General features: G+C 35.5%; 2 protein-coding genes across 4 annotated transcripts; one reads left to right on the top strand and one right to left on the bottom strand.

Annotated features, from left to right (window-relative positions):
• The first annotated feature begins 12,603 nt into the window (after nucleotides 1–12,603).
• On the top strand, nucleotides 12,604–14,962 carry LOC120201878. 2 transcript variants are annotated; one of them, XM_039202410.1, is made up of 7 exons: nucleotides 12,604–12,936; nucleotides 13,066–13,104; nucleotides 13,212–13,265; nucleotides 13,372–13,425; nucleotides 14,210–14,263; nucleotides 14,352–14,423; nucleotides 14,702–14,962. In XM_039202410.1, the coding sequence occupies exons 1-7, from the start codon at nucleotides 12,889–12,891 to the stop codon at nucleotides 14,813–14,815; spliced, it is 435 nt and encodes a 144-aa protein (XP_039058341.1). In that variant the 5' UTR covers nucleotides 12,604–12,888; the 3' UTR covers nucleotides 14,816–14,962. The 2 variants fall into 2 exon arrangements, with proteins under 2 accessions (XP_039058341.1, XP_039058342.1); XM_039202411.1 differs by lacking the exon at nucleotides 13,372–13,425.
• Nucleotides 14,963–15,360: 398 nt separating this feature from the next.
• Nucleotides 15,361–18,405, bottom strand: LOC120201877 (probable protein phosphatase 2C 40). 2 transcript variants are annotated; one of them, XM_039202409.1, is made up of 4 exons: nucleotides 18,206–18,405; nucleotides 16,347–17,555; nucleotides 15,714–15,978; nucleotides 15,361–15,503 (listed from the first exon to the last, which is right to left on the bottom strand). In XM_039202409.1, the coding sequence occupies exons 2-4, from the start codon at nucleotides 17,547–17,549 to the stop codon at nucleotides 15,376–15,378; spliced, it is 1,596 nt and encodes a 531-aa protein (XP_039058340.1). In that variant the 5' UTR covers nucleotides 17,550–17,555; nucleotides 18,206–18,405; the 3' UTR covers nucleotides 15,361–15,375. The 2 variants fall into 2 exon arrangements, with proteins under 2 accessions (XP_039058340.1, XP_039058339.1); XM_039202408.1 differs by lacking the exon at nucleotides 18,206–18,405 and having other exon boundaries at nucleotides 16,347–17,888.
• Nucleotides 18,406–19,111: the final 706 nt, after the last annotated feature.

Genomic DNA, 19,111 nt, shown 5'->3' with positions numbered 1-19,111 from the left:
ACCTTGGGGGACGGTCTGCCTACTGCAGCGATTACACACATCGGGGTGAATTCGTTTCTAAGGCAGTGGTTCTACCACGACACGATTTACGAATCTGTTCCTTTTAATTACTATTTATATTTTCAGTCAGTGCTAACGGTGTAGTTTTGCAGTTCATATATCCAACAACAACATGACCACTTCCATACCGGTTTATGTTCCAGCAAGCGTCATTGATCGGACAAAAGCGCATCGATCGACTAATGCGAACGTGTCATCGCGGGGTTCGTAAACCTCAGGATGTGAACTCACAGGATGAATCTGGGTAGTTTTATAAGACATCTCCTAGGAATTCTCGGGCATAAATTGAGTCGAAACAACCAATATCAAACTTTTGACTTTCGAAATCTTGAAAGCAAGATAACAGAGCTTATTAGTATACGCATTATCCAGTATATACAGCTGTTCGAATCTAATCTTCAGGTGACAACATTCTACTTTAGTTTATAGAGCAAACGCTGCCTCTGGCTTGAAATTTGATAAGTGGTGGGCTTCTGAATAAGGCAGGCATTATGTTAGTTTTTGAGGCAGATAAACTTGTACTTTCCCAAAATGGTGATTATGTTGGGAAAGGGTTTTTAAGCAATGGTTTATTTGTCATAGAAACTCAATTTAATGAAAATAAAGCTATCACTTCTATTTATATTGTTGAATCCATTGATATGTGGCATGCTATATTAGGACACGTGAATATTCATGCTTTAAAGAAATTGATAAATATGAATGTTCTGCCTAAACTAGACACAACTAGCTTTAACAAATGTGAAATTTGTGTCGAAGCTAAGCATACTAGACCTCACTTTAAGATTGTTTCTAATAGAAAGACTGAGCTGTTAGAACTTATTCATACTGATCTAGCAGATTTTAAAAACACTGAAAGTAAAGGAGGAAAACACTACTACATAAATTTTGTAGATGATTATTCAAGATATACAAAAGTTTATCTCCTAAGGACTAAAGATGAAGCTGAAAACTTCTTTCTTATTTATAAGGCAGAAGTTGAAAATCAGTTAGATAGGAGAATCAAACGGGTTAGATCTGATAGAGGTGGTGAATATGGATCTAATTTCTTAAAAGATATTTGTGAAAAGAATGGCATAATTCATGAAACTTCAGCCCCCTATTTTCCTCAACAGAATGGTATAGCTGAAAGAAAAAATAGAACTTTAAAATATATGATGAATTATTTACTAATAAGTTCAGGGTTATCTGATAACATGTGGGGGGAAGTCATTCTATCGTCAACTCATATTTGAACCGAGTTCCTCATAAGAAATTAGATTCTACCCCCATATGAATTGTGGAAAGGATACGCTCCTAATTTACAATATCTGAAAGTGTGGGGGTGTCTGGCTAAAGTGGGTTTGCCAGACTTTAAGAAGTCAACCATTGGACCTAAATCCGTTGATGCAGTGTTTACAGGGTATGCTACGAATAGTGCTGCATACAGATTCATGCTTTTACAAGATTATTCTATTTGTGAGTCAAGAGATATTATTTTCTTTGAAAATACATTTCCTTTAAAGGAACCGAGATTAAATGTCAAAACACAAATAGAATATATTCCATCAACTTCTTCTAGTAATCCTGCTAGGTCTTCTGAACAAATTGATTTTGAGCCTAGAAGAAGTAAAAGGCAAAGAGTTGAAACCTCTTTTGGACCAAACTTTATTACTTCCTTTATTTTTGAGATAAATGATTTAGACTCCATTTTAGATCCTATAGCTCAAATTTTTCTGTTAGATGAGGATCCTAAAACTTTTGAAGAAGCTATAAGATCTATTGATGTTAGTTTTTGGAAAAGCGTTATTAATGATGAACTAGAATCGATAATGTCTAATCATACTTGGGAATTAGTTGACTTGCCTAAGGGATTCAAACCAATCTCCAACAAATGGGTCTTCCTGAAGAAACTAAGGCCAGATGGTTCGATTCAGCGGTACAAGGCAAGGTTAGTCGTCAAAGGGTTTACTCAAAGGTTTGGACTTAAAAAGTCACTTTATGGACTTAAGCAGGCTCCTAAACAGTGGTATGAAAAATTCCATAAAACTATTCTTAGTTTTGGTTTTGTTGTGAATGGTTCGGATGCTTGTGTGTATTCAAAGATGTTTGACACTGAATGTGTCATCATAAGCCTGTATGTTGATTACATGTTGATTTTCAGTTCTAACATCGAGTCCATTAACAAAGTTAAGAGTTTCTTGTCCACTAAGTTTGAGATGACAGATTTGGGAGAAGTTGATGTATTCTTAGGAGTTAGAGTTACCAAAACTGAAAAGGGATTTTCTTTAAGTCAAGCACATTATATAGAGAAAGTGCTAAAGAAATTTGACAGTTTTGATGTCGTCTCTGTTCGAACTCCTTATGACCTAGCATACATCTTGTTAAGAATAAAGGAAGTAGTGTTTCCCAAACTGAATATGCTAAATTAATCGGAAGCTTAATGTTCTTAATGAACTATACTCGGCCTCATATTGCTTATGCTATGAGTAGACTGAGTAGATATACTCATAATCCGAGTGGTGAACACTGGATTGCTCTTAAACGCTTAATGAAGTATCTTAAGAGTACTTTGGATTCGAAACTTGAGTTCGTTGGCTTTCCTGCGGTACTGGAAGAATATTGTGATGCCAACTGGGTTTCTGATAATGATGAGGTAAGCTCTACGAGCGGGTATGTTTTTACTTTGGGTGGAGTAGCAATCTCGTGGAAATCATCAAAGCAGACTTGTATTGCTCATTCTACCATGGAGTCAGAGTTTATAGCTCTTGACCTAGCTAGGCAAGAAGCCGAGTGGCTCAGAAGCTTGTTAGCAGATATTCCATTGTGGGGAAGATCGACTCCTCTGGTTTCATTATTGTGTGATTCACAAGCTGCGATATGTGTGGCTAAGAACCAAGCTTACAATGGTAAGAAAAGACTCATTCGCATAAGACATGAATATGTTAGACACTTAATAAAGAATGGAGTGCTCTCTTTAGAGTATGTAAAGTCGGAAAGGAACCTAGCAGATCCATTTACCAAAGGGTTAAGTCGGAAGCTGGTCCTAGATTCATCGAGGGGGATGGGTCTAAAGCCCATTGGTTGAGGAATTCATGGTGGATACCCAACTTAGTTATCTAAGTTTCATGTGGTCAAACGAAACCATGGAAAGACTCATAGTGCACATTCCTACTGCCTATCCCTATGACGAATAATGTGCATACCCAGGATGAGCTTAAGTGCTCTTAATAAATTCATAGCCCAGGCTTTGGGTAGTCTTAGTGAGAAAGACTTGATGAATTTATCGATTTTGGCTGAATATCTATTCTTAATAAGTTCATAACCCAGAGTGAGTGGGTAGGAAATGATGAACTTACAGACAGAAAGGTTTAGTTTGTTAAACTCTTAATAAATTCAAATCCAAGTATTTGGATGGTTCTAGTGAGAAGGACTTAATGAATTTACCGATAAATGAGGTTGAATATTTATTCTTAATGATTTCTTAGCCCAGAGTTTGGGTGGTTCATTTATAATGAACTTGAAGAAAGTCAACATACCCTTTGTGAGGTTGAGCTATTATAAAAGCTCTTAATTATTTCATATCCCTTTTAAGGGTGGTTTATGTTGAGATAAACCTGATGAAATAACCTATGTAAGTGAGAAGGGTTAGCCGCCTTCTATGAAAAATATTGGGCCATTTTTCTAGTACACTTACTAGAATCCTGAGGTAAGATGGCCAAATATATACTTTTGTATATATATATCTTACACATCGAGGACTCAGGTGGATGAAGGGGTTAGTTGTGTGTTATGAGTTTACCCTCATCTTAAAAAGTTCCAAACTAGTTTCACTTATCTAAGAGAAGGATTGCTCATCATCACTATGTACTAGTTCCAGATACGTTCACTAGTGCTTAAGCAACTAATCTCGCTATTGCTCTTCTGGAAAGTTTGTTTTCGAGTTTCAGAAGAATTCTTTCGCATTAGTGGGGGAATGTTGGTAATGCTCAATCCCACATAGTATTGGAAACACTATTGAGAATGTGTATTTATAGTATGGAATTCCCACTACCTTGTTGAGTGAAAGAGAACAAGGGGGACTCTCGCGCACCGCCACCGCCGTCGTTCTTCTCAGCTCGGCTCAGCTCGTGGTCGTGGTAATACGTGTCTTCGACACGTCCCCGCGGATACTATCTTTTTAGAGAAAATTCTTGAGGAATTTCTCTTTGAAAGAAACAAATAGAAAAATGTGAAAGATTTCAACTGATATTTATAGGCTGCTGAGGACTTTTTAATTTCAAATGATAACAGCTGGTTTATGAGAGTTATCAGAAATTAAACAACTTTTCCTAAATTAAATCAAAAACTTTAAGATGTATCTGGACTGATTTCCATCTTTGTACAGAGGAGACAAGCTGTTAATATCAGGAGTTACAGGAGTTATTTGATTTAATTCCATGGGGTTATATGATATAATTTCGGGAGTTATAACAGCTGAACAATGATGCAATGAACCTGGACTATTTTTGAGTCAGGTTTATCTAGACGTTTCAGCTGTTACAAAAGAAGAGATTTAATCCTGAAATTTTATAGACGATTTTAACCCTATTTCTAGCCTATAAATAGAGGGTTATATTCAGCTTCTCAACTCACTCTCAACATTCACAATTCACTCTCAAAGTGTTTTATGCAATTATTCTTTCTGTATTTTCCGATAAGAAGAGCAATACCATCGGTAGTCCAATCCGATTTCGGGTGTACGAAATTCGGAGCGATCGTGTTAACCTCGGGGGACGGTCCGCCTACTGCAGCGATTACACACATCGGGGCGAATTTGTTTCTAAGGCAGTGGTTATACCACGACACGGTTTACGAATATGTTCCTTTTAATTACTGTTTATATTTCCAGTCAGTGTTAACGGTGTAGTTTTGCAGTTCATATATCCAACAATTTAGAAACGAATTCTATATACTACAATCATGTCAACACCTTTGAGCAAACTGATACCCGATCTTTCCAAGCTCGATGCACTTGATGGAAAGAATTATAGAAGGTGGTCCCAAAGAATCCTGATATTCTTCGAGCAACTTGATCTTAACTATGTCCTGCTCAAGCCACCACCTACCATGCTGCCAACCCAGCTACCGGTAATGATGCTGATGCGGTCCTCAATAATGATGCCTTAGCAACTGTCGCTGCTGCACTCGCTACCTACGAGAAGTACGAGAAAGACAACAAAACGGTGCGAGGACATCTGCTCAGTCGCATGTCAAATAAATTATTTGATATGTTCCTTAGAGAAAGGAGTGCCAAGACAATATGGGATACTCTCGATAAAAAGTATAGTGCGGACGATACTGGAATCAAGAAGTACGTTGTCGGTGAATGGCTCAAATTCCAGATGACTGATGACAAGCCGATAATGGATCAAGTCCATTACTATGAGAACTTAGTTGTTGACATCATCACCGAAGGGATGCAAATGTGTAAGGTGCTGCAAGCCAATGTTCTCATTGAGAAGCTGCCCAAGTCCTGGTCTGACTACCGTAACTCTCTTAAGCATAAGAAGAGAGAAATTTCGCTTGAAGAGCTTATGGGCCATATGAAGATTGAAGAAGCCAACCGTTTAAAAGATAATCTTACTAATTCTATGAGTAATTTATCTTTTAGAGCTAACATGGTTGAGTCTAAATTTAAGAAGATCATGAAACGTGGGAATCAAGATAAGAATACGAAACCTCATAAGGCTACCAACTTCAAAAAGTCAAGAAAGGCCAAACTTGAAGGAAAGACGCTCAAGTGTTATGTCTGCAGTTTACCCGGCCACAAAGTTTACCAATGCCAACACCGCTCAGATCGCCAGAATGACAACAAGCCACAGATGCGCGTTGTAGAAGAAGATGATGAGATCATTACTGTAGTGGTCTCAGAAGTCAATCTGGTGGAAAATAATTCAGAATGCGTTATTGACACTGGCGCTTCAAAGCATTTCTGCGCAAGGAATGAGTTTTTCATCAAATTCGAGGATGGGAACGAAGGTGAACGTGTGTACATGGGGAACTCTAGCAGCTCTGAAGTGCTAGGTAAAGGCAAGGTTTTACTCAAGCTGACCTCTGGTAAAACTCTGGCTTTAAATAATGTTCTGTATGTACCTGTCTTGCGTAGAAATTTGATAAGTGGTGGGCTTATGAATAAGGCATGCATTAAGTTAGTTTTTGAGGCAGATAAACTTGTACTTTCCCGAAATGGTGATTATGTTGGGAAAGGGTTTTTAAGCAATGGTTTATTTGTCATAAAAACTCAATTTAATGAAAATAAAGCTACCACTTCTGCTTATATTGTTGAATCCATTGATATGTGGCATACTAGATTAGGACACGTGAATATTCATGCTTTAAAGAAATTGATAAATATGAATGTTCTGCCTAAACTAGACACAACTAGCTTTAACAAATGTGAAATTTGTATAGAAGCTAAGCATACTAGACCTCACTTTAAGATTGTTTCTAATAGAAAGACTGAGATGTTAGAACTTATTCATACTGATCTAGCAGATTTTAGAAACACTGAAAGTAAAAGAGGAAAACACTACTACATAACTTTTGTAGATGATTATTAAAGATATACAAAAGTTTATCTCCTAAGGACTAAAGATGAAGCTGAAAACTTCTTTCTTATTTATAAGGCAGAAGTTGAAAATCAGTTAGATAGGAGAATCAAACGGGTTAGAACTGATAGAGGTGGTGAATATGGATATAATTTCTTAAAAGATATTTGTGAAAAGAATGCCATAATTCATGAAACTTCAGCCCCCTATTTTCCTCAACAGAATGGTATATCTGAAAGGAAAAATAGAACTTTAAAAGAGATGATGAATTCTTTACTAATAAGTTCAGGGTTATCTGATAACATATGGGGGGAAGCCATTCTATCGTCAACTCAAATCTTGAACCGAGTTCCTCATAAGAAATTAGATTCTACCCCATATGAATTGTGGAAAGAATACGCTCCTAATTTACAATATCTGAAAGTGTGGGGGTGTCTGGCTAAAGTGGGTTTGCCAGACTTTAAGAAGTCCACCATTGGACCTAAAACCGTTGATGCAGTGTTTATAGGGTATGCTACGAATAGTGTTGCATACATATTTATGCTTTTACAAGATTATTCTATTTGTGAGTCAATAGATGATGTTTTCTTTGAAAATGCCTTTCCTTTAAAGGAACCGAGATTAAATGTCGAAACACAAATAGAATATATTCCATCAACTTCTTCTAGTAATCTTGCTAGCTCTTCTGAACAAATTGATTTTGAGTCTAGAAGAAGTAAAAGGCAAAGAGTTAAAACCTCTTTTGGACCAGACTTTATTACTTTCTTTATTTCTGAGATAAATGATTTAGACTCCATTTCAGATCATATAGCTCAAATTTTTCTGTTAGATGAGGATCCTAAAACTTTTGAAGAAGCTATAAGATCTATTGATGCTATTTTTTAGAAAAGCGTTGTTAATGATAAACTAGAATCGATAATGTCTAATCATACTTGGGAATTAGTTGACTTGCCTAAGGGATTTAAACCAATCTCCAACAAATGGGTCTTTCGGAAGAAACTAAGGCCAGATGGTTCGATTCAGCGGTACAAGGCAAGGTTAGTCGTCAAAGGGTTTACTCAAAGGTTTGGTTTAGACTACTTTGATACATACTCTCCCGTTACGAAAATCTCAACGATTCGTGCATTATTTGCGCTAGCCTCTATTCATAAGTTACATATACATCAAATGGATGTTAAGACTGCTTTCTTGAATAGGGATCTAGATGAGGAGATTTACATGGAGCAGTCACTGGGTTTTGAAGCACCTGGTATGGAAGGGAAAGTCTGTAGACTTAAAAAGTCACTTTATGGACTTAAGCAGGCTCCTAAACAGTGGTATAAAAAATTCTATAAAACTATTCTTAGTTTTGGTTTTGTTGTGAATGGTTTGGATGCTTGTGTGTTTTCGAAGATGTTTGACACTGAATGTGTCATAATAAGACTGTATGTTGATGACATGTTGATTTTTAGTTCTAACATCGAGTCCATTAACAAAGTTAAGAGTTTCTTGTCCACTAAGTTTGAGATGACAGATTTGGGAGAAGTTGATGTAATCTTAGGAGTCAGAGTTACCAAAACTGAAAAGGGATATTCTTTAAGTCAAGCACATTATATAGAGAAAGTGCTAAAGAAATTTGACAGTTTTGATGTCGTCCCTGTTCGAACTCCTTATGACCCTAGCATTCATCTTGTTAAGAATAAAGGAAGTAGCGTTTACCAAACTGAATATGCTAAATTAATCAGAAGCTTAATGTTCTTAATGAACTATACTCGGCCTGATATTGTTTATGTTGTGAGTAGACTGAGTACATATACTCATAATCCGAGTGGTAAACACTGGATTGCTCTTAAACGCTTAATGAAGTATCTTAAGGGTACTTTGGATTGGAAACTTGAGTTCGTTGGCTTTCCTACGGTACTGGAAGGATATTGTGATGCCAACTGGGTTTCTGATAATGATGAGGTAAGCTCTACGAGTGGGTATGTTTTTACTTTGGATGGAGCAGAAATCTTGTGGAAATCATCAAAGCAGACTTGTATTGCTCGTTCTACCATGGAGTTAGAGTTTATAGCTCTTGACCTAGCTGGGCAAGAAGCCGAGTGGCTCAGAAGCTTGTTAGCAGATATTCCATTGTGGGGAAGACCGACTCCTCCAGTTTCATTATTGTGTGATTCACAAGCTGCGATATGTGTGGCTAAGAACCAATCTTACAATGGTAAGAAAAGACACATTCGCATAAGACATGAATCTGTTAGACACTTAATAAAGAATGGAGTGCTCTCTTTAGAGTATGTGAAGTCGGAAAGGAACCTAGCAGATCCACTTACCAAAGTGTTAAGTCGGAAACTGGTCCTAGATTCGTCGAGGGGGATGGGTCTAAAGCCCATTGGTTGAGGAATTCATGGTGGATACCCAACTTAGTTATCTAAGTTCCATGTGGTCAAACGAAACCATGGAAAGACTCATAGTGCACATTCCTACTGCCTATCCCTATGACGAATAATGTGCATACCCAGAATGAGCTTAAGAGCTCTTTATAAATTCATAGCCCAGGCTTTGGGTGGTCTTAGTGAGAAAGACTTGATGAATTTACCGATTTTGGCTGAATATCTATTCTTAATAAGTTCATAACCCAGAGTGAATGGGTAGGAAATGATGAACTTACCGACAGAAAGATTGAGTTTGTTAAACTCTTAATAAATTCAAATCCAAGTATTTGGATGGTTCTAGTGAGAAGGACTTATTGAATTTACCGATAAATGAGGTTAAATATTTATTCTTAATGACTTCTTAGGCCAGAGTTTGGGTGGTTCATTTATAATGAACTTGAAGAAAGTCACCATACCCTTTGTGAGGTTGAGCTATTATAAAAGCTCTTAATTATTTTATATCCCTTTTAAGGGTGGTTTATGTTGAGATAAACTTGATGAAATAACATATGTAAGTGAGAAGGGTTAGCCGCCTTCTATGAAAAATGTTGGGCCATTTTTCTAGCACACTTACTAGAATCCTGAGGTAAGATGGCCAAATATATACTTTTGTATATATATATCTTACACATCGAGGACTCAGGTGGATGAAGGGGTTAGTTGTGTGTTATGAGTTTACCCTCATCTTAGAAAGTTCCAGACTAGTTTCACTTATCTAAGAGAAGGATTGCTCATCATCACTATGTACTAGTTACAGATACGTTCACTAGTGCTTAAGCAACTAATCTCGCTATTGCTCTTCTGGAAAGTTTGTTTTCGAGTTTCAGAAGAATTCTTTCGCATTAGTGGGGGAATGTTGGTAATGCTCAATCCCACATAGTATTGGAAACATTATTGGGAATGGGTATTTATAGTATGGAATTCCCACTACCTTGTTGAGTGAAAGAGAACAATGGGGACTCTAGCGCACCGCCACCGCCGTCGTCCGTCTCTGCTCGGCTCGGCACGGCTCGACTCGTGGTCATGGTCGTGGTCGTGGTAATACGTGTCTTCGACACGTCCGCGCGGATACTATCTTTTTAGAGAAAATTCTCGAGGAATTTCTCTTTGAAAGAAACAAATGGAAAAATGTGAAAGATTTTAACTGATATTTATAGGCTGCTGAGGACTGTTTAATTTCGAATGATAACAGCTGGTTTATGAGAGTTATCAGAAATTAAAAAGCTTTTCCTAAATTAAATCAAAAACGTTAAAATGTATCTGGACTGATTTCCAGCTTTATACAAACTAGACAAGCTGTTAATATCAGGAGTTACAGGAGTTATTTGATATAATTCCATGGGTTACATGATATAATTTCGACAGTTATAACAGCTGAACAATGATGCAATGAACCTGGACTATTTTTGAGTCAGGTTCATCTAGACGTTTCAGCTGTTACAAAAGAATAGATTTAATCCTGAAATTTTATGGACGATTTTAACCATATTTATAGCCTATAAATAGAGGGCTATATTCAGCTTCTCAACTCACTCTCAACATTCACAATTCACTCTCAAAGTGTTTTATGCAATTATTCTTTTTGTGCTTTCCGATAAGAAGAGCAATACCATCGGCAGTCCACTCCGATTTCGGGTGTACGGAATTCGGAGCGACCGTGTTAACCTCGGGGGACGGTCCACCTACTGCAGCAATTACACGCATCGGGGCGAATTCGTTTCTAAGGCAGTGGTTATACCACGACACAGTTTACGAATCTGTTCATTTTAATTACTGTTTATATTTCTAATCAGTGCTAACGGTGTAGTTTTACAGTTCTTATATCGAACAACAACATGACCACTTCCATACCGGTTTATGTTCCAGCAAGCATCATTGATCGGACAAAAGCGCATCGATCGACTAATGTGAACGTGTCATCACGGGGTTCGTAAACCTCAGGATGTGAACTCACAGGATGAATCTGGGTAGTTTTATAAGACATCTCCTAGGAATTCCCTGGCATAAATTGAGTCGAAACAACCAATATCAAACTTTTGACCTTCGAAATCTTGAAAGCAAGATAACAGAGCTTATTAATATACGCATTATCCTGTATATACAGCTGTTCGAATCTAATCTTCAGGTGACAACATTCTACTTTAGTTTATGGAGCAAAGGCTGCCTCTGGCTTGAAATTTTTCTCACATTTTAAACCAACACTTTCTAGACTAAATCGGGAAACAAAGTTATTGCAAAATTCTTATTTATTCATTTTTTTTGTTTAAATTTCATTTCGGATTAAATTTAAATCACATATTTCTCAACAACTCTAATTCCTCCCTTTTGATAATTATATTTTAGTTTAATTATATAATTTTATATTTTATTCAATTTGATATTGTGATTATATCTCTTTACAAATTCTTTTCTTTTATAAATTTTTTTCTTCATTCTTTCATCAATTATATGTTTTAATTTTTTTACTTAAATGATAAAATAATAATCTTAAATTTGACGAACTCAAAATTTTCTAATCGATAAAAATTAGGAGGACTATCTTATAAATACATTAGAACAAACATGTTCATGTGGTAGGTTAGTATAAATATTTATTTCCTCTGTCCCATAATTTGAAATTATCCCTAAAAGATGATTGATAGATTTGACTAATTTGTTTTGATATATGTAAAAAAATTGAAACATTCAGGGTAAAAAGAAAATATAAGTGTTGTCGTTGATTGACTTTTCTAATAAAACATTTTGAATAATATAATTCTAAAAACAAAAAATGAGACTTTTAATGGGACAACTAAGTACAATTTAATCAATGTTATATTTAAGCTAACATTTAACATTCAAGTTAATGATTAGATTAAAGGAAGGACATGATTGATAAGATATTTATAGTTTGTGTCAACTAAAATATTTTGAATATTGTGACCAATTTAGAACTAAGGTGTAGTTTGAGGACGTAGAGTGAAATTAACTCAATTTTAATTGGGAAATTGTTAAAAATCAAATCTTTTAAAGGTAAAGTATATAAATGATCTCTCGAATATAGAATGTAGAATTTATCTATTATTAAAAATTACAAAGGGATCCTTTAATAATAAGATGTTATTTTTTTAATCCTTTGACTATTTACAAAATAGTTATCCAACTATTGATATGTTCCAAAATTGTCCTTTTCTATTAAAATATTGAGGTAGTTTGAGCTGGACGTTAACTTGTTGCATGAGATATGATAAAATCTTATATCAAAATCTCAAATGACTATACGACTCAATTTTTTTTAGGTCAAATTTTATCATATCTCATTCAACAGGTTAACGTTCGCTCAGACTACCGCCAAATGTTTAACGAAAAAGACGAGTTTGGAGAATATAAATAGTCTAATAATCCTTTTATAACTTTTAATAATCGAAATATTCAACAAAATAATATCTTATAGTCAAAAGAACAAACAAACAAAGATGTGCATGATATAGGAAAATAATGTAAATCTTTCACTAAATGAACAAACAAAGGAAAAGTAAAGGTGCAACATTTGCATGATGTTCATAAATTATCCGTCTTTGAAAGAAAACCAACCTTCAAAGATCTGCAACTTGCCCGCTCAAACACTCCCCAATTCCCCAAATTCAAAATCCAGTTCATCAAATCCCATTTTCTTTAGGAAGAAATCTTTCACTATCACCTTTCTATTTTCTTCCAGTTTCCAGATCTACTTGAGAAACAAGTAACTGCTAAAAACTTTAAATACTTCTTCTTCTTCTTCACACCACGAAAGAGGGGGAAAAAAAGAAAAACCCAAAGTTTAAAACCAAATCAATTCATAGAATACTCTCTGTTTCTATTTGATACGAATGACATCCTCTGATTCCACCCCTCCTCTTCCTGTCGCCCCATCTCCTGTACTTACTTTTTCCCCTTTTTTATCTCCCCATTTTTTCCTATTTGTTTTTGGAGTTATGGTTTAATATCATTCTTTTTCTTTTACAATATTAGAAATATTAATGGAATTTTATGTACCCTTTTTACAGAAAAAGGAGAATACCACTCCAGTAGGTTCAAAAATTGCAGTAAGTTTTGGATTTTCTTTTTGTCTGTATTTAATTTGTGTATATAGGAAAAAGGAACTTGCTTGGTTTAATTCATTTATAATATCTAATCTTATCCGGGGCTTTAGGAATTGAAAGAATCAAGGACTGAGCTGCTCAATAGAATTCAAGGATTGAAACAGGTCATTCTGGAAATTTTAACTTTTTTTTTTCTTTTACAAGTTTTACATTGTCCTTTTTTGGGGTTATATATATTTCAATTCTGAGTTTGATCTTTCTCCCCGATAGTATCTGAAAAATTGGAGGTCTAAACTGGACACCCAAGTTAAAATTTACTGCGATGTACGTTCAGTAATTTTGCTTTTTATCTCACAATTTCACGGATTCTTTTCATTCTTATTTGTTGATTCATGCTGATATTGTATGAAATCTGTGGGAATGTTTGTTTCACGTTATGCTAGTTATGTAGTTAACAGTTGAAGTTGAACCTTTTACTATCAAGTGAAAGTTCATGATAAGAAAATATACATGTGGGTGTTTGTTTCCTGAGAAAGTAATATCAAGTCGAGGGGGGAAATCTGGCTTAAAACACCCAAGTACCCTGCTTTAAAACTTTTTTCCTTGGTATATTATTGTACTAAACTGCAATTCAATAAAATGCTGTTATGTTTGCTTATATTTTGTTTGCCTTTTGTTGCTCATTGAAATCTTGTTTCATATGATGCTTTTCCTCTTGCTACGGAATGGTTGAGACCTATGTTGGTTGAATTCTGCAAATTCTTCATTTGCGTTGGAGTACGTCTTGACACGTACTCGGATATAAACACGAGGTTGCAAATGTATGACCATCCAATTATATGAGAAAAATGTTTAGAAAATAAGCACACCTATCACCTATGTTGGTCTCATATCTAGTACCTGGCTCTTATTTTCTTGTCTGATCCGCACCATTTGACGCCGTGGATCTTGTCATTGTTTGAAAACATTGATGGAAGGGCTGATTTTTTACTAAGAATGCTTATAATCAAGCAATAACTTGTCTTAGGGCAGTTTTAGTTAGGTATCTCAATCAAAAATACCATTTGGTGCTGTCATTTCTTAGGTTAATTTGCATGTATTCTTGCAGGAGCTCACTGACCTGAAGAAAACACTTAATGTTGAAGTGGAGCAACTCCATACGGTAAGTTCTTCCCTTAAAAGAAAGAAGATTTTTCATTCCGAAGTGAGGGAAACTTAAGTTATCTAAAATGTTTCGTTCTTGAGATAAGGAATTTCAAGAACTGAGGAACACTCTACATCAGCAACAAGATGATGTTACTGCCAGCTTAAGAAATTTGGGGGTAAGTTTAGTGTCGAATTTTTGCTTACATTCCTTACACCTATGGTAGCTTTTGACTTTTCATTTTCCTTGAAGTACTCAAATCCAACACTTGTGTTCAGCACATATTTGGATATGTGGCATTAGGAAAAATAGAAGAAAATGAACATTTCTGTGTTAAACACGTATCCAACACACTCGAGTCCGAATAACTTAAGCTTATGCTACTTGTTTTTCAGTCGTCTATTCTTTTAGAAACGAGAATCTGCTCCTAGGTTGAACCAATTGGAACTTTTGCAGCCGCAGGATGTGTCAGAGGGTGCGAAAGAGGCCGAAGATTGTAAGGTTGAAGGAAAGGATGTGGAAATGCATACTTCACCCATAAATGAAAATGGCAAGGAAGTGAACAAATAGAATGTGCATCCTTGTACTTATGACTCTTCTCTGAGTTGTTGTGAACTACTATCATGTTTCTTAGGTTAAAATTACACTAGTCTATCTTGTTTTCTAGCTGAAGAATCAGCTTAAATATGAAACCAAAGCATCCTCAATCTCGTCTTCGATGTTAATATTTGTCTTTATTAAAGCATGCTTCCCCATTGAATTGGTTCAGCTGGTTCGATTCGGATTTATTATTATTATTATTGCATTTTATTACTCACATAGATCAAAATGCCATTCAAAGAAAGCCGGTAAGAAAGATGATGGAAGCATGAACAAGCAACTTTCAAAAGAATAGTGTCAATTCTGTTAACAAATCTTCTGATTATTCATATGCAAGTACTTGAAGATGAGACTTTAGAATGTGTGGTGAAATGTCAAAGAAAAATGAAAAGACTCAACTACACATTTACATCAAAGACTCTAATGCATGATTTAATTACTACAAAATTTTGTCTGCAACACATCAGGAGAAACTTATCTGAATTTAAGCTATATACAAATGAAAAATGTGCAAAGCTTTGACATAAAATTCACGCACAGGTTGATGCCTTGGATGTTCGATAATTTGTCCCGAGAATAATCACGATAACGGTAACATCGTCATGGTATTTCCTCCTCCTACCAGCTGGAATATTCATCAGTTCTTCCTTACTGAAACCTGTGATGGTAAAGTAAAGTTCATGTCTTAGAAATTCCAGTCCACAAATAAACATACAGCTAAAGTTACGAAACATGCATTTTGGTTTTGTTGTATGTTCTTTTATACAAAACTGAGTGTGTCGACAACCATAAAAACAGGCAGTAAGAAAATTCAGTTCGTGGTTCAAATGAAATTAGGACAAAAGCTAAAAATTATTAGAAAATTTACCTGCAGATTGAGCTGCTTTTATTAGAAGCTGCTCCACAAGAAATTTGGCAGGATCACCGTAAGGGTTGCTTGAGATGTAAGAATGGACGAGCTTTACAGCCTCTTCATTGCTGTAGAAGTCAAATAAACCGTCGCTACCGACTATAACAAAGTGATCGGATCTTGATACTTTGTGCACATTCAGCGACGGTTCAGTGGAGATATATGGGGGACTAATGAGGTTACGAACTCGAAGAATTCCCATCAGAGCATCATTCAGTTTTTTCTACAAGGAATAACAAAAATGGTATGCTGATAACGGTAAAGACTGGATCAGCAACAATAAGATAGGTTATATAACAGTTGTTCTCGTGCATAAACCATTACGGGATTGCAGAAATAGTAGCAACCACGATTTATAACAAGGCAGGTTAGATATCACTTGTTGATTACTTAACCGGTATTTCCAAGTCTTGAATATTAGTTTCCACGCTAGGATAAAGTAAAAGTGGTATAAAGATTAGAAATACAAAGCCGTCGTGATCTTCGTGTCAGAGTAATACTACCTGACTAGCATGCAGCGGTTCTTATCGAGAGGGCAGATTTAAATGACAAAAATACAAGGAAATTGTAATTAGAAATAAGAGCACCTACCTTTTTCAAGTAACCTACTCCAAATGCGCGAGTGACCTTCAGTTTTCCTTTCACTTTTCCGGCTACGACGGGCATAGAGTCATCAGGATGCTCATGCAAGAGTCTAGATCTTTCAACCTCGTTATCAACAGTGTGACTATCGGTCAGCTGAACAGCTTTCAACCTTTCACTCTGACCCTTGTCATTGGCGTCATCATATGTGGCCAATACAGCTCGACTGTCGCCTAAATTGAGTGTATACAAATCGTCACCATGAAGAAAAACAACCAAAACACAAGATCCTATTGAAACTAAATCAGGACGGTCCTCCATTTCCAGCTCTACCATGTACAAGAAATCACTCTCGGCTTGACTTAGAGCACGTTGGAGGCTATCAAGCACCCCGTGCCTAAAGGAATCAGATGATACTTCCACTTTACGATCTGCAGTTTTCTTCATCAAGCTTTCAGCGCTCGTATACTTCTTGGTTTCAACCCTAGAATGGGTTTTTTCCTTGTTACCAACCGTAATATGATCATGAAAATATCCAAAGTATCCATTTGCAGTCGAACCATTGGGTGATCTGGGGACATCCTGCTTTGATTCCCGGTCTAGTAAACTAAGGTAAAATATTATAGTTTCGTACAATGTCCCAGCTAGAAAATCAGCTGCATCTCTCCCATTAAAACCATCATAGATTGCACAAAAGAGCCACCCGTTCTCTTCGGAGCAGACAGCTTGAACCCTGTCTTCACCAGCGGCTCCACCTGCAACTTGCACTTCCATAGCATTAAGGAAACTATCAGTCCTAGAAGGAGCACTCATCGGTCTCAGTAAAAACGAATCAGTATCAGGTGAATAAACTGGACTTGGTGGACTGCAACTTAAGTTTGAGATACTGCTTTGCAGCGAAGATGATAATATATCCAACCTTGCAAGAGATGATGAAGAGGGAACTCTACGAAATGAATTAGGGGAATCCAAACTAGGAAGAATTTCAGCTCCAATCACACCGTTACAGATATTCGTATTGGCCAATGTAGCATTGGCACTTAAGGCAGCACCCGACAAGCAAGAGAAACTGCCGTTCCTAGGCAGTTCACTTCTAGACCAGATTTCACGCACATTAGGAGCGCTGAAAGGAATACCTTTGGGGCTGCTACACTGATAGCCAAAACTAACCTTAATTTCCCCTTCGGGATTAATGAAACTTTCTCCTTGCATTATAGTCTGAAAGAGAGTACACATCTCCATTATGTAAATTTTGCATAGAATGTGAGCATAACATCTTGTTAGCACACTAAAGACCGAAAAATCAATACAAATTTCATCTAAATCCAGCATTTTACATAAATAAATCTGATGAACATCTCAAAAGGAAACAATCAGAAACCGAATTAACTAAACACAAAACTTCCAATACAAGAATTAATCATTCCTTTTGTTGCTAAAACTAAACTATCTATAAATTCATCTCACGATCAGCAGGACATTGTCATGAATCTTAAACTAGAATACAACGAACTGGATCTGAATCATGAACACATCATCAAAACCCAATTTCATAAATAATAAAAAGTAATGATTCTCAATTACTAACATAAGCGTTTAAGACTTAAAACATACGAAAAGGGCTTATCTTGTGTACTATTCAACAATAAAACAGCAAAAACAGTGAATACTAAGAAAAAAAATACGTTAATCGAAACAACACAATGAACTCCAAATAAAAGCAACTAGTTCAACTAACACCACACAATAAAACAAAACATTAAACTATTGAATTAAAAAAGGTAAAAAAAAAAAAGAAACTTGGTATTGAAATGATAATAAAAACTAAAGCTTGGGGTACAACAAACACAAAAGAAGAAAAAACCCACCAGTGTGCTTGGATCAACAAGGCAAAGAAAGGGAGAAAAGAAGCATAAGTGTGGAGTTTGAGGTGAGGAGAAAGTAAAGGGGAGATTTTGGAATTGAGTGGAGAATCTGGAAGAGGGAAGAGGGAAGAGCGTGCCGTGCGTTGGTTCAATGGAAAATTGGATGGTAGGGAAAGAAAGGGTCTTTGCCTCTCTCTCCCTCTCTCGTTGTGCTAAATTTGGAGGAATTTTCTTTTTTATATATTTGTTCCTTAATTTTTCTTCTTATTTTCTCTATCTTAATTCTTAAATCAGCAATGACACTTTAATTTAATATATAAAATTTTAAAACATATATATTTTTATTGACATTACATGCTACGCATTATTTCTTTCATATATGAATATATTATGTCAATACTATAGTCCGGAAATATCTATTGAATTATCTCTATATATTAGTTGTTTGTTGACCGACGATTCTCACATGAAAAATTTAATTATCCTAAAATAAAATATTAAGGGTCATAGTACAAAAAATTATAAAAATAATTATTCAATCAAATATTAATATAACATTTTAATATTATGTCTTTATGAGAGCTAGTACACCGACTCATATTTTATTCACTTTATTCTATTAGATCATGAATTAATAATATTAAAATTTAATATTAAATCATTAATCTGAAAATCAATAATTCAATAATCTACATATAATTCTTTTAGAAAATAATTAAACTATTTTTATACTAGACAAATTAAAATAAAAAATTTGATATGTGATGACAAAGTTAAAGAGCTTACTTAATCTTTTAACCTAATAAAAATTAAAGATGTTATTTTAGTTGAAAATAATTTTCGTACAGTCCAATGTTTGACGGCTGGAGTGAGAGAGTGGAATAAAAATATGTAAAATAGATTGAGAAT

Source organism: Hibiscus syriacus, unplaced genomic scaffold (assembly GCF_006381635.1).
Source record: "Hibiscus syriacus cultivar Baekdansim isolate YM2019G1 unplaced genomic scaffold, ASM638163v2 tig00008013_pilon, whole genome shotgun sequence".
NCBI lineage: Eukaryota > Viridiplantae > Streptophyta > Magnoliopsida > Malvales > Malvaceae > Hibiscus > Hibiscus syriacus.
Note: the sequence above shows the minus strand (reverse complement) of the source record. Positions and strands in the feature narration are given on the sequence as shown.

Excerpts from the sequence above, each read along its gene's own strand:
- LOC120201878 (XM_039202410.1), top strand. The coding sequence starts at position 12,889 with ATGACATCCTCTGATTCCACCCCTCCTCTTCCTGTCGCCCCATCTCCT. Across the intron at positions 14,264-14,351 it reads AAGTGGAGCAACTCCATACG|GAATTTCAAGAACTGAGGAA; the intron begins GTAAGTTCTTCC and ends TCTTGAGATAAG. Across the intron at positions 14,424-14,701 it reads CCAGCTTAAGAAATTTGGGG|CCGCAGGATGTGTCAGAGGG; the intron begins GTAAGTTTAGTG and ends GAACTTTTGCAG.
- LOC120201877 (XM_039202408.1), bottom strand. The coding sequence starts at position 17,669 with ATGCTGGATTTAGATGAAATTTGTATTGATTTTTCGGTCTTTAGTGTG. Across the intron at positions 15,979-16,346 it reads GAGTAGGTTACTTGAAAAAG|AAAAAACTGAATGATGCTCT; the intron begins GTAGGTGCTCTT and ends TATTCCTTGTAG. Across the intron at positions 15,504-15,713 it reads AAAAGCAGCTCAATCTGCAG|GTTTCAGTAAGGAAGAACTG; the intron begins GTAAATTTTCTA and ends TTACCATCACAG.